Source organism: Phocoena phocoena, chromosome 14, assembly GCF_963924675.1.
Source record: "Phocoena phocoena chromosome 14, mPhoPho1.1, whole genome shotgun sequence".
NCBI lineage: Eukaryota > Metazoa > Chordata > Mammalia > Artiodactyla > Phocoenidae > Phocoena > Phocoena phocoena.
The window spans coordinates 38,963,798-38,975,817 of NC_089232.1; the positions used below are offsets into that span (position 1 = coordinate 38,963,798).

General features: G+C 36.3%; 1 protein-coding gene across 1 annotated transcript in view; it reads left to right on the top strand.

Moving 5' to 3' along the window:
* USP34 (ubiquitin specific peptidase 34) overlaps positions 1-12,020 on the top strand; it is a 184,399-nt gene that overhangs the window by 123,424 nt on the left and 48,955 nt on the right. Inside the window, 8 exon segments of the mRNA XM_065891660.1 lie at positions 3,353-3,536; positions 3,979-4,139; positions 7,123-7,188; positions 8,735-8,881; positions 8,971-9,027; positions 9,120-9,197; positions 9,574-9,668; positions 11,206-11,378. Of these exon segments, the coding sequence (XP_065747732.1) occupies positions 3,353-3,536; positions 3,979-4,139; positions 7,123-7,188; positions 8,735-8,881; positions 8,971-9,027; positions 9,120-9,197; positions 9,574-9,668; positions 11,206-11,378 (961 nt within the window).

A 12,020-nucleotide genomic window follows, 5' to 3' on the forward strand; every position in this document is an offset into this window, starting at 1 on the left:
TCAGTCCTAGGAAACCACTGAGTATGTGCAGGTTATTGAATGATAAGTTCAGTTTGGCTTGAGCTTGAGGAAATATAGAGGAGGTAATTTGGGGAAACTAGGTGGCCATCTGTTGTGGTCACAGGAGGTTTTGTTTGTTTGTTTGTTTTGTTTTGTTTTGTTTTTGCGGTACGGGCCTCTCACTGTTGTGGCCTCTCCCGTTGTGGAGTACAGGCTCCGGACAGACAGGCTCAGCGGCCATGGCTCACGGGCCTAGTCACTCCGCGGCATGTGGGATCTTCCCGGACCAGGGCACGAACCCGTGTCCCCTGCATCGGCAGGTGGACTCTCAACCACTGCGCCACCAAGGAAGCCCCAGGAGGTTATTTTTATATGTACAGTAAAATAAAAGCATTATTTTTATAATTTAAAAGGGGGGCCTTTCAAGTTTTTGATCAAATAATGTCAGAAATATGCTTTTAACAGAATAAATCTAGTAATAGATTGAGAGACAGCATACTTTTTCAAACTTTTTTAAAGTGGTCTTCAAACATTTATTGCTCACATATTCTTTAAAGAATTTTGGAAAACCTAGGTGTCCTGTCAACAGATTTTTTAATTTTAAGAAATTTCTAGATTTTTTTCAAGTTTAAGTATTTTTTTAAATTGAAGTTGATGTAGAATATATAAGTTACAGGTGAACATCATAGTGATTCACAATTTTTAAAAGTTATACTCCATTTAGAAAAGAAGAGAAAAGAAAAAAAATCATTAAAATTTATTTGCTTTGGTTGAGAACAATGAGTCCAGAAAGATCTTTAAAATATAGCACTTACAGAAAAAAATAAATACATGAAAGTTATACTCCATTTATAGTCATTATAAAATATTGGCTACAATTCCTGCATTGTACAGTTTATCCTAGCTTCCAGAGTATTGTTGAAATTGATAAAAATAGTTATTTCCTGTGACTACATGATGTTGTCTTAAATTTCTTCCATATTTAATTATCATTACATTACATGTATTTGGACATGGGCAACCAAAGCAATGTAAATAGACTTTGAATTTTGCCAAGTAAGTATGAAACATTAAAAATGAAATTTTATTGAAATTACGCATTAACAAGAAGGGTATGTGGCTTTTAAAATTAATTCATATAGTTGTAGATGGATATTCCTTATTAAGCTAGAATGACCATGTATTCATTCTCTTCCTACTTTATATTTCTATAGATAGAAGTTGTGAGAAACATTGTTTTACAGTGAGAAACCACAGTGAGAAACCGTGTTTACATACTGTTTACAGTAGGAATGTTCTGTTTTAACAGCGTTATTTAACTCTTTGAATTTCTTCTGAATTACATGTCAAAGATCACACTATCATCAGAAATTATTTTTAATATTCTCTCAGGTATCAGTTTGAGGTTCTTCTTTCTGTGAAGTATACTAAAATGGCTGTACCATTATTTATCAAATGGATATGTTAATATATATGTTACTCTTTCACTTAAGGACACCTGCTTTCCTGGTGAACTCAGAGTGAGGAAAATAAAAATATTGTTCATTTCAGCAAGCTTTTACCAATCCTAATGTTTCATTAAAATATTTTTATCACAGGCTTTAAATATATTTTGTCAAAACTTTGGAGCTATGGTTATTTAGCTCATTCAGTTTTCTAGATCTAAACTGATGAGCAAAGATAGTTCATTGTTAAACTAGTTATTTGCTAATTCTATTTCTGTTTGAGTGAGTGACTTTATTTTCCAGTTCATGTAAATATGTTACTCTGTGTCTCCAAGACAGTCATCTCACCTCTGAATTATAGAATAGACAAGACGTAATCTTACTGTCAGTCTGTCAACTATATAAAATAAGTCTCTATTCACCTTCAGTATTTCTTAGCCAAACGTACCTTTCTTTGCCAAGTCAGGAACTATGCACTGTACTTTCTTTGACAGTAGTGAGATGGAGGAGGTGAGGTCATTAATGGGAAAATATTCTGAATTGTCCTTCATTTGGTACCTGTGTCAGAGGTTCCCTAGACCACTCCCAGATTCACTGATTCACTGGAAGGACTCAAAGACTCAGCGTGTAATTGTATCCATGACAAAGTTTTATTACAGCAAAATAATAGAAAATGAAATCAGCAAAAGAAAAAGCATGGGGCCAAGTGTGGTGAAATGAGGTACGCCCTTCTGAGAGTCCCCTCTCAGTGGGGTTGCAGAGGACGTGCTTAATTCCCCCAGCAATGAGTGTGACAACATGTGTGAGGTGTTGTCTACCAGGGATGCTCTCTTCAGCCTAGGAGTCCAGGGATTTTATCAGGGGGTGGGTCATGTAGGCACATAGTACCTGCATAACTGACCACAGTCAATGAAATTCCAGACTCCCAGATAGAAAGCAGGTATTCTGCATAAACGAAATACAAATTGGTACAGTGAGCCACTTTTATCACTTACGGAAAGTTTTATAACAGAGGAGGGAACGGTTGACCATTCAGGTGTTCAGGTGACAGCCAGGAGCCAACTTTACAATGTAGCCTTTCTAAGGATAGCAGAGTCTCGGTCTTAACAATATTACCTCTTTTCTATACAGTACCCCAGGAGGTTCTATACCCCAGAACAATGTACCTTTGTACTACTTGTGATTGAGATGGGTGAGGGAGATAACTTTCTTTGGAATAGTAGCAAAGGACCAATTAAAGAACAAGTGGGAAATGTGGCCCTTTCTCAGGCAGATTAAATTTAGGGAAAAGTATATCTAGAATGGTAAAGCTTTGCATCTCAGTTTGAACTTCACTGGTATTGAAGTTAAGAGCTTGGTGTTTTAAATCCTTAGTATAACACCTGCCAAATCTGACTCCAGGCAAGATGCTTAACCTTTTTTGTTTGTTTTGTTTTGAGGCCTTTGAATAGTATCTGGCACTTCTCAGTGCTCATTATGGGTACATTGCTGCTTTGGCTGCTACTGCTATTTTAATTATTAGAGTGAAGTAAGGAGAAACTTAAGTAAATGCAGAGGCATTCAAGATAGGGAGTAATGAGTCCTGAACTAACACGTTTAGTCACTGAATGGAGTGGAAAATAATAGCATTGTAGGTGTGACTCTAAGAATGAGCTATAAGGTATCAAGAGGGAGAGAAGAGTAAAGGTGAAGCTCCTCCTCCCATTCCATTTTCCCTAAGAGAAATGAACATTGGGAATACTTTCAGATGATGGTATATGATGCTCCTTTAAGTTTTTAAACAGTCTTTTAATAAATTGTAGATTTTCATATAGTCCATTTAATTCTATGTAACTTATTAATTTTATTTGGAATATAGTTAATTTCCAAGTTTAGATAATATACTTGGTCTTTCTTTTTTTTTCCAGGAATTTTTAAGAGATATCTTCAATCTCCTGTTTTTGTTGCCTAGTCTAAAAGATAGACAACAGCCAAAGTGCAAATCACATTCTTCGAGAGCTGCTGCTTATGATTTGTTAGTGGAGATGGTAAAGGGATCTGTCGAAAACTACAGATTAATACATAACTGGGTTATGGCACAACACATGCAGTGTGAGCATTCTTCTTTTCCTTTAACCTTTCTAAATTTCGTTTGTAGAAATGAGATTTTGGAGGGCATGATTTAAAGAAAGAATTCCCCATTCATACATTTTGACGTTATAAACTGTTGTTGCTAGGACATACTGAAGTTAAAAAGTAAACATTAGTTTTTGGGAAAAAAACAGTTGTGATGGACTTTTTAGAGATATGTGAAATACTTTGGCATTTTGGGGTTAAATAATTTAGTGCCAAGTAAAGACAAGTTTTGGCAGTCCTTTGAATATTTAGGAATAAATTAGTTTTACTATGTGTTCTTACCAATTTTTAAAATTACCATGTTTTATGTATATGAACTAAGTAAGTAATAGATGTAGTGGCTGTTAATGAAAGCAGAATATATTATGTTTAATAGTTTGTTTGGGGGGGCATCCTTTCCTCCCTCTTTTTTCAGCAGCTCATGCACCTTATAAATGGGACTACTGGCCTCATGAAGATGTCCGTGCTGAGTGTAGATTTGTTGGCCTGACTAACCTTGGAGCTACTTGTTACTTGGCTTCTACTATTCAGCAACTTTACATGATACCCGAGGCAAGACAGGCTGTCTTCACTGCTAAGGTACAGTTTTCCTTACTTTAAAACTTAAAACTATAGGGACTTCCCTGGTGGTGCAGTGGTTAAGAATCCGACTGCCAATGCAGGGGACACGGGTTCGATCCCTGGTCCAGGAAGATCCCACATGCCACGGAGCAACTAAGCCTGTGCACCGCAACTTCTGAGTGTGTGCTCTGGAGCCCGTGAGCCACAACTACTGAGCCCGCACGCCACAACTACTGAAGCCCAAGTGCTCTAGGGCCTGCATGCCGCAACTACTGAGCCCACGCGCTGCAGCTACTAAAGCCTGCGTGCCTAGAGCCCATGCTCCGCAACAAGAGAAGCCACTGCACTGAGAAGCCTGCACACTGCAATGAAGAGTAGTCCCCACTCGCTGCAACTAGAGAAAGCATGCATGCAGCAGTGAAGACCCAACACAGCCAAAAAAAAAAAAATTAAAACTATAAAACAAAATTTTAAAAATTTATTGATAAATCTTGATTCAATTTAGTAAAATATTGTTTGAGAAAATAATTTGAGTTAAAATTGACAAACTTTGGGCTTCCCTGGTGGTGCAGTGGTTAAGAATCCACCTGCCATTGCAAGGGACACGGGTTCGAGCCCTGGTCCGGGAAGATCCTACATGCCGCAGAGTGACTAAGCCCTTGCGCCACAAATACTGAGCCTGCGCTCTAGGGCCCATTTGCCACAACTACTGAAGCTCACACGCCTAGAGCCCATGCTCCGCCACAGAAGTCACTGCAATTAGAAGCCCGCAGACCAAAACAAAGAGTAGCTCCCACTCGCTGCAACTAGAGAAAGCCCACGCACAGCAGCAAAGACCCAATGCAGTTAAAAATAAATTTCGATTGATTACTCCAAACACTGTAGTATAATTTCTTTATTTATCAAAGGAAAACACAGTTGTAGAATATACACACTCAGTGTATCAAATGAACACGATATTTTCAGTAAAAATAAATGCAAATTTTAATTATATAGAAAATAAGCAAAGCCTAAAATAAAGTAGGAAATTAGTACCAGAATCACTGAACTTATGTATCCTAAAGTAAATTTGTGCCCTAGTATATTTGAGTAGGCTTTGCTTATGTTATTTTTGTTAACTTGTGCATTGTAGTTTTCATTTTTTGTTTACCATGGGCTATTTTTTAGTTTGCCTTCTGCACTGCTTTTACAATTTTTTGGCAGCCTTTTTTTTTTTAAATAAATTAATTTTATTTATTTATTTTTGGCTGCATTGGGTCTTCATTGCTGCATGCAGGCTTTCTCTAGTTGCAGTGAGCTGGGGCTACTCTTCGTTGCGGTGCGTGGGCTTCTCATTGCAGTGGCTTCTCTTGTTGCAGGGCACAGGCTGTAGGCGCACGGGCTTCAGTAGTTGTGGCTCGCGGGCTCTAGAGCACAGGCTCAGTAGTTGTGGCACACAGACTTAGTTGCTCGGCGGCATATGGGATCTTCCCAGACCACGGCTCGAACCCGTGTCCCCTGCATTGGCAGGCGGATTCTTAACCACTGCGCCACCAGGGAAGCCCTGGCAGACTTTCTTTATGCTTGCACTTGGGTTTTTATTTTCTTCCATCATGTCATCTGGATGTCCTTGCATTTTCCCCCCCTTACAAAGTATTGCAATTCTTTATTTATCTTCAGTGAATCCTTACTACGTTTAAGTTATGCTTCAGGGTCTCTAAAGCATACTCAGTATATTCAAGTGGGTTTGTTTTTTGGCTTTAGTTAAATTGATATTTTTAAGTTGATCATCTAACTGACTATTAGAAATAGTTGAATAATTGACTTCATTTAGCATGTGGAAATTTTTGTGACTAAATTTGGTTACCCCCATCTGTATAATTTTATAGAACCACTTATCAAAGAAGCATGTATTCAGTGATTTTCTTTTTTAGGTGGTGACTTGACCACAATTTGTAGTTTCTCTTCCTTATATTTAATGATCATCTTTTAGCCATTAGCACTGTCAGGAATTAATGTGTAGCAACAGAAAAAACAATCAGATGTGCTAACTGTGAATGAGTCTCAGAAATGGTATTTTTGGTTAAAAACTAAATTTAGACTTGTCTCTACATAAGGAATTCTTACAGAATAGAATTATTTTCTTTTCTGATTTTTCACAGAGAGATTAAAGAAACTACATGTATTTTACTTGTGGTAGAATATACACAATGTAAAATTTATCCTATTAACCATGTATAAGTGTACAGTTCTGCGGTATTAAGTATACTCAGATTGCAACCATCACCACCATCAATCTCCAGAATTTTTTCACCTCCTCCAGGTGAAACTGTACCCATTAGATACTTTACTCCCCATTCTCCCTTCACCCATACCCCTTGCAGCCATTATTCTACTTCCTGTGTCTATGAATTTGACTACTCTAGGTACCTCATATAAGTGGAATGATACAATATTAGCCCCTTTGTGACTGACTTATTTCACTTAGCATAATGTCTTCAAGATTCATCCACTTCTTCAAAATTTGAATCTCAATTAATGTCCTTGAATATTTAGAGGACTTTAAAAGATCTTGGCCAGTAGTACCCTGCAGTGTTAAGGATCTGCTGCTCTAGAAAAAAATAAAGATATGACTAGATGAGGGTGAGATGTCATTTGTTAATATAATATACTCTTTAATGTGTGGATTTATTTGTGGAAAAGGTGTTTTCTGTTCTTGCAAAATCGCCAACTTGTAAATGCTTCTGTTCAGCATTGAACCAAAAAGTGCTGATCTGGAAAGCAGTTTTAAGATCTCTTTATTCAGTTTCCTTACATAATAGTGATAGCCATATTTGTATAATGAAGAAAGTACTCCAATTTTTAAAATGCTAAAATTGTTAATGAAAAAATACTGTGCTTTTCCTACATATGGCTAAAAGAATGAAAACAGTGTTAAGCACATTGTAATACTTTCTTTTCTAGAATGTCTAATTTACCATTATCAATATGTCTTAATGGAAAGGTTTTTCTTAATTTACAGTATTCCGAAGATATGAAGCACAAGACCACTCTCCTGGAGCTTCAAAAAATGTTTACATATTTAATGGTATGTTTGAGAATTGGGTATGGAAAACTAATTAGATATACCCATTGACCAAAGGTGAAAACGTTAATTGGAGTTCATTTGTATTGGCCTGTCCTGATCATATACTCTTATTTTTCCAATTGACTTCGTCAGTTGCTGATGCTCTTTGTCATAGTGAATTTTAACTGTCATATTTCAGTCATCTACATTTTGTTAATTTATCCTTTGAAGAATTTCTTATATCTGATCCATTTTTCATCAGAAGGTCACACCTCCCCCCTTAGTCTTAGGGTTTTCCAACTGATTTTTCTTTGTCCTTCTTAATTTCCACCCCCAAAACTATAAAAGTAATTAATCTTTAAAAAATAGCAAATCTTAATATTATTACTCCCCTAGTTAAAACTCTTTATTATGAAAAGAATAGTATTCAGGTTCAGTCAGGATGGCACACATCCCCTGTGATTCTGCCCCTTCCCTTCAACCTCCTTTCTTATCCCTTCCCACATCCAGCCTCACCCTGTAGTAACTGTAAGCCTTTTGAAGCCCATCACCCTTTTGCTTCATCGCTTGTGCAGTTATTTATGCTGCTTCTACTGCCTGTGGCACTCTTCCAATAGTACTCTTCTCCATTTTCTTCCATTTCTCATCCTTCAGGAATCAACTTGGTTTTTTTGAGAAAGTCTGTCCTCTAAGAGACCAAAAATTCCACAGAGTATCTCCATGTCACCATAATTCTGTTGTACCAGCACTTGTATTGAAAGTTACTTATCTCACCTATTAGAATTTGGAGGACAAAGATCTTACCATATTTTTTTCAAACCATGTATTTCAGCTTGTGAGACTTAATAAATGAGATTTTTTTTTTTTTTGCGGTACATGGGCCTCTCACTGTTATGGCCTCTCCCGTTGCGGAGCACAGGCTCCGGATGCGCAGGCTCAGCGGCCATGGCTCACGGGCCCAGCCGCTCCGTGGCATGTGGGATCTTCCCGGACCAGGGCACGAACCCGTGTCTCCTGCATCAGCAGGCGGACTCTCAACCACTGCGCCACCAGGGAAGCCCATAAATGAGATTTTTAACAAAATAAAAAGGTTTGTTAGTTATCCCTTGATTCCACTTATAATCTCCTTTTAACTGAGTTGGAACATGCTATTTGAACTGGCAAAGCACTTTTACTGCTATTTAAACTACTACTAAACCAAGATTCAGTTGATAGGAGAACTTATGCACCCTGCAGAGGCTTTGTATTTTATGCTTCACAATACAAACCTCCATCCTTTGAATCCCAAATTTCTTCCTAGAAATTCCTAGGCTTAAAAAATAAAAATTTCTTAACTTACGGTCATTTAAGCATCTTCTGGCACCGAGACTATTAAACTGAAAAGGCAATGAGAATCAAACAGAAATGAAATAGAAGAGAGCATTTTCATAATTTCTTTGTAGATTTACTACCTGTTTCTTTGTTGTTCATTCAATAACCTTGTGATAATTTTTATTTTTATTTGAGATCTAGATTTATTTGATTGTTTTATAATCATCCTCCTCACCACCTGCCTTTTCTTTCATAGGAGAGTGAATGCAAAGCATATAATCCTAGACCCTTTTGTAAAACATACACCATGGATAAGCAGCCTCTGAACACTGGGGAGCAGAAAGATATGACTGAGTTTTTTACTGATCTGATTACTAAAATTGAAGAAATGTCTCCAGAACTGGTTAGTACCAGAACACTCAAGTTTCTTGGAAATTTTTACAGATTTGCTTAATTTTAAATTACTGACTTTTGTTTATATTTTTTTTAAAGAAAAATACTGTCAAAAGTTTGTTTGGAGGTGTAATTACAAACAATGTTGTATCCTTGGTAAGTATTCTCCCTGTTCTTTGCTTTTTGGAAATCTTAATGTATACTTTAGCTTATTATAATTTACCAATTTTTGGCTATTGATTGACTAGGATTGTGAACATGTTAGTCAGACAGCTGAAGAGTTTTACACCGTGAGGTGCCAGGTGGCTGATATGAAGAACATTTATGTGAGTAATGTTGTATATATTTTTAATTTTTTTTTCTGCTTTTAACTATTTGTGTATAGCAGGCTTATGTTTGTTACCTTAGGAGAAAATTAACTTTAACATTTTCACCTATTTTCTTCTTCTGATGCTACTCAAATAAAAATTAAAGGTAGATCACAAAGCTGATTTTTCCCAATCAAAATTTAAATACTTGAGTTTTTTTTAAATGTAGTAAGATTCAGAGCACCTTGTCAATATTTTTACTAAATTTAAGTGTTCGCTTTTTTAAAAAAATGTTTTCCTCTTTGCATTCTGCCCAAATTGTAATTAATGCTTTTTGTATTTTTGCATGCTGTAAACAATAATGTGAAACTCTTAAGTGTGGTTTTATACACAGGAATCTCTTGATGAAGTTACTATTAAAGATACTTTAGAAGGTGACAACATGTATACTTGTTCTCATTGCGGGAAGAAAGTACGAGCTGAAAAAAGGTATGCTTTTTGAAACGTAATTTTCGTCATTTTGATAAATCATCAAATAGAAGTAAAACACAAACTTAGGATAAATTAATGTTAAACTTATATGAAAATTATGTGATTAAGGTTATGGTCAGCTGCTTGGAACTCATGCAGCAATTTTTCATTCAGTTATGCAAGTAAACTTTCAGGCACTCTTAAATCTTTTCAGATTTTTTTTTTCCTTTTTATTAATCAGATACTTACCAAGGTCTATATGATTGCTTAGCTCTCTGCCGTGCACTCAGTGGGGCATGATAAAGAGTCTACTCATGAACTGAAGACCTCTGAATCTGTAAAGTGAGAGATTTTTTTTCTTAAGAGCCAGCCATAAGATGCTTGGTTTAGGACAGAGTAGTTGGTTGGGTAAAGATGTTTCAGTCCTACCGATGGACATTGAAATTACATTGAAAGAGCATCATATGTAGTTTGTTGCTAGGAACTACAAAGGCAGAGAAGTAGTCTGGTTAGATTCAGGTCATCTCTTCAGATCTGTTTATATCTTAATGCATGGTTTCACTGCCCTCCACAAGTCCTTTAGTGATTCTTAGCTGTCAGGGTAAAGTTCATACTCTAACATTACACACAAGGCCCTTCATATCTTGACTTCTTTATACTTTGTAACCTCATCATTTACCAGTCTCCCAAATAAACAATAATGATGAATTTTTAGACTTCTTATTCCATCTGCTTGTGACATCTTTCCCTTACCTTCCTCAACTCCCTAAATTTCCTATTTAAAAGAGAAACTAAGCTCTTGCTTTAAACAAATTTTGTTATAAATCCTATATACACTGAAGAATTATTCCCTGAAATTCATATTTTTCATAAATCCAAGTTTTAAAGTATATTTTGTTTAAACTGAAAAAAAGTTTTTTTAAACCTGAACTAGCAGTAAGTCATACCATATGATTTAGGTAATCAATTAGGTAATGTTATTGTTGTGGCTGTAATATGAGGCAACACTCGTTGAACGCTGTTTGCCAGGCAGCATTCTAAAAGTAGTAGGGAGTAGGCACCTTAACTTCCATTTACAAATCAGGAATTAAGCTCTGAGAGGTTAAGTAACTTTTTTAGGGTCATATATCTAGTAAATGGTACAGTCAGGCTTTGCAATTCTGCTGTACAAAAATAAATGCTTATTTAAGGTGGAAAAGAAAACTCTGAACCAAAAACCTCCTTGCCTTTGAAATATGATGTGACTCCTTTTTATGCTTCCGTAGCACCTTTCATAGCTTCATCATGGCATATACCATAGTCCCCTGTAGGTTTTTCATTTGTTTTCCTCTCTAGACACAGGAAAGTCCTCTCAGAATGGAAAAAGTCATGTAAGAGGGGGATAGATAGATAGATAGGTTGATTGATTGATAGATTTAATAAGAGCATGATTTAGAGTACTATTTACTATTTACTCTGAATTGAATATTGAAATAAGTGTAGTGTAAATGTAATTGATAATAGCTAGAGTACTTCTGAAAGATAATTTTTAACAAATTCTGTTCTTGTCTTTCAGAGCATGTTTTAAGAAATTGCCTCGGATTCTGAGTTTCAATACTATGAGGTATACATTTAACATGGTCACAATGATGAAAGAGAAAGTGAACACACATTTTTCCTTCCCATTACGTTTGGATATGACACCCTATACAGAAGATTTTCTTATGCGAAAGAGTGACAGGAAAGAAGGTAATGGAAAATCTTTCTCTTGCCTATGTTTATTGTAAGTCTTCATGACAAGATAGTCATATTTATAAAGTTGTAATCAACTACACATTTAACAAAATCAAACTGAATCTTATAAAGGAGAATATTTTTAAAGACAATATGGCATATTCAGTCAGTTGGCCCATAAACGTTTTGTATCTACTAGGAGTGTGTTCTAGGCACCTTTCCAAGTGAATGAGATAAACATGGTTCCTGCCCTTGAAGAACTTAAGTCTATTGGGCATGGCATATATTAAACAAGGAATTATAAACATGAAGTGTTGTCAAATAGTGAATGTATCACAGATTGAGGGGAATCAGGGAGGGCTTTCAGGAGATGGTGACATTTAAGCAGAGCTTGAGTAAGAGCTAGAGTGAGAGGAGTGGAGAAACTCTAGTGGGGGGCAGGGGGCTGATTAGGGGGTTGATGAGATAGGCAAAAGGGTGGCAGCCAGGTCAGTTTTTTTGTAAGCCATGTTAATAATTTTGATCTTTATTTCAATGTGAAACCATTGGAAAATTTTAAGCAGGGAACTGAGGTAACCAGGTGGGATCTTGGAAAAGGTTATTCTGACTATAGCAATAGAAATGGATTAGAGGATGATAAAAGGAGTGTGGGGAGGC